General features: G+C 34.8%; 1 protein-coding gene across 1 annotated transcript; it reads right to left on the bottom strand.

The window, feature by feature from the left end:
• Positions 1-546: 546 nt before the first annotated feature.
• On the bottom strand, positions 547-2,684 carry LOC128202373 (uncharacterized). Its single transcript, XM_052902544.1, has 2 exons — positions 1,084-2,684; positions 547-713 (listed from the first exon to the last, which is right to left on the bottom strand). The coding sequence occupies exon 1, from the start codon at positions 2,425-2,427 to the stop codon at positions 1,087-1,089; it is 1,341 nt and encodes a 446-aa protein (XP_052758504.1). The 5' UTR covers positions 2,428-2,684; the 3' UTR covers positions 547-713; positions 1,084-1,086.
• Positions 2,685-2,897: the final 213 nt, after the last annotated feature.

Genomic DNA, 2,897 nt, shown 5'->3' with positions numbered 1-2,897 from the left:
ACATTAATTATTTAGAAGGACAAAAATAAAAGCAATGTCAATTCTTAGTTTCCGTGTGTGCGGGGCCATTCGTGCGGTGATTGTGCAACGCTTCGCGACCACAGAGCGAGACCCATACATATTTATGAGGTGACTCTAATGTACATTTTCTATGTATTATCTCCACCTGTAATGCAGGAAGTGGGAGCACTTGATTGTCTTAACGGTCACCTGGCTCGACCGTTGATTTGGTGATACCGAGTAATTGCTACATACCACTTTTTTCTTTTTGTCGGCTCAAGAAGTTTTGTAGAAAACATTACATTAGATAAGGTGTGCCGTTTGCGAATTTGTTTGCCATTATTACGATACGGTATTTGGCTTTAATTCGTTTCTAAATAATAACGTTGCTGTATTATTTACAAAAATTGTTACTTCAACTTTTAAGAGTCTGTTGTCAAACTTAAATTTCGTTTGGAAAAGACATTCCTTTTTAAGGGGGGAGACTCATGTAAATGCCTCGAAATCGGTCATTTTTTAATATTTTTTTTTACAGTGAAAAAATAATTTAATTGTTTAGAACTTTTAACACAACTTTATTAAACATTTTAAGACTACAAAAAAAGAATTATTTTTTTTTTTTAATTCAAAATGGCGGCTCAGCATGATGTCTTGTAGGCTGCCTCTGACGCGAGGTCCGAAACTGCTTCATTTGTCACTCATCAACCATTGATCTGAAACACAAAAAAAAAAAAATTATTTTTTTTCAGGACATATAAACGGAAAGGATAAACCTATAAAATTAAAAAGAAAAGGATAAAATCCAATATAAAATCAGCCTTAAAAAAAAGTTACGATTTTGGGCTATTTTTTTGACCCTTTTGACCCCAAAAAAAATAAGTAATCAATCAGAAATACCTGAAGTTTTAGGTTTATCCTTCCGATAGTAATGTAGAGAAAAGCCTCACCAAATTTCAAACAAATCGGTCAATAATTTTTTGAGCTACAACACGAACAGTTTTTCAAAAAGTAGTTTCGAGATAATCGCGTTTAAAGTTTCAGTACAGGAAAATGAGTAGTTTTACTGAATTATTAATTACTTACCGACTAATTTGCAATTCCAGGTCCATATAACAGTCCTTCTTCCTCCTCAAAAAGTTGATTTTCATCTATTTGATGTTGTCTGCGAGCTGAACGAGCATCTTTGGTCTCTGAAAGGCTTTTACGATTCTGTCGGGTTATTCGCTCCTCGTCTGTACTATCCGCAAATATTTTAGCATAAGTGCCAATATTCAGATTCAAAAGGTTCATTATTCTTAATACGGAAGTATAACCTTCATTAAATATCCCTGCAGCAATGTAAGCTGAAATTTCGACTACTTTTAGTCCGGAATGCAGGTGTTTTGGGGATAATCGCCAAACTGTAGCGTTAAAACTTTCGTTCGCGTTCTGCGTATGACCACCAAGGCATCGCTCAAGTAAATCATCTTTGGACAAATCTTGATATATTGGTAAAAGATGCTGTTTTAAATCTTCACCAAGTAATGGAGCTAAATTTTCCTTTCGAGGATCTCGATTTTGAGCAATAGCCTTCTGCCATTTGCACCAGCTATCAACGCCTACAGGGCAGTTATCATGTTGGGGATTTTCTGTAGTGGAAAAAATATGATCATAAGTAGCCATTATGGCTTTTTTCATATTTTCAACACTGTTAACATTTCTCTGAATACTTAAACCATAATATTTTGTTAATTTTTTTACCACTTTATCAGTTAGTTTTCCTCTCCCCGAAAGTTTCTTTTCTTTTCTTACATTTCTAAGTCGAGAACCCATTCTTTTTTCTACATGACCAATACATTCACTCTTCACTACTGGTAACTCATTACCGTAAGGTTCTAAATCTAGAATAGCCTTGAATGTCTTAGAATCTCCGTCACCAATGTAGTTACCATATTTTACTCCGAATTTTTCTTCTGAAGTCGAGAACATTTCTTTCATGGCATCGACTTCCATCTTTCCTGACGAACCTTCGTGATTTTTTTGACACTCATCCTCGTGATATTCAATCCACTTACGGAATTCTTCTGTATGAGTCTTGTTCTTCCAGTAAATACAGCCTTGACAGTAACTACTTTTTGTTTTCAAATCAATAACTTTCCCTGAATAATATCCTATGAGCGTTGCAACACCGTAATTTGATTTGAAACCACGTTTTTTCCAAGTACCATCTCCAGATACTTTTAAAATATTTTTTTCTCTTCCTTGCTCGACATTTTTTTCCATCTCTTCTTTCACTGCCTTCTGCGATAGAAATTCAAATGATAATTTCACTGTATTATAAATGTGTTCCACAATGTTAGCGTAACAACTTTTACTCAAACCAGTGCATAGGTCCATCAGGTTACAAAATAAATTTATCCCTTCTCTTCCAACACCCAAAAGTCTCATGATAAACACTATTCTCCGGTTTATTTCAAATCCGTTGTTAATGAAAGGACCTGAATTTATTGTTTTATTACCACATGGACATGTGACAACAATTTTAAAACCAAGACCTCTGGAACTACACTCATTGAATTTTATCTTCTGATTACACACCGAGCACTTCACAATTTCAGACAAAGCTGTAAACACTGTAAAAAATTCAATTATCCTGTACCCGTGTAAAGGATTTGTTATTATATCTTCACTATCACGGGCATGGAGTTTTTGCCACTGGCACTGTGATCATGGCTTACACTGGCTTCGAATTTTTCACCTTCATTATTAGTGAATTGATTGCCCTGAAACTTTCGTTTCCGGGTGTTATTTCTTGCAATATTCCCACGTGTACCTTTTTTATAATTCGGCATTTTTGCTTTTCAAAATCGACTGAACACGAAGAAATCTCCAGCTAAACTAAATATATTTCTCGACTA

The sequence above is a fragment of the Galleria mellonella genome, unplaced genomic scaffold, assembly GCF_026898425.1.
Source record: "Galleria mellonella isolate WM207_F2 unplaced genomic scaffold, CSIRO_AGI_GalMel_v1 utg905, whole genome shotgun sequence".
NCBI classification, from domain to species: domain Eukaryota; kingdom Metazoa; phylum Arthropoda; class Insecta; order Lepidoptera; family Pyralidae; genus Galleria; species Galleria mellonella.
The sequence above is the reverse complement of the archived record's forward strand: the minus strand, read 5'-3'. Positions and strand labels throughout refer to the sequence as shown.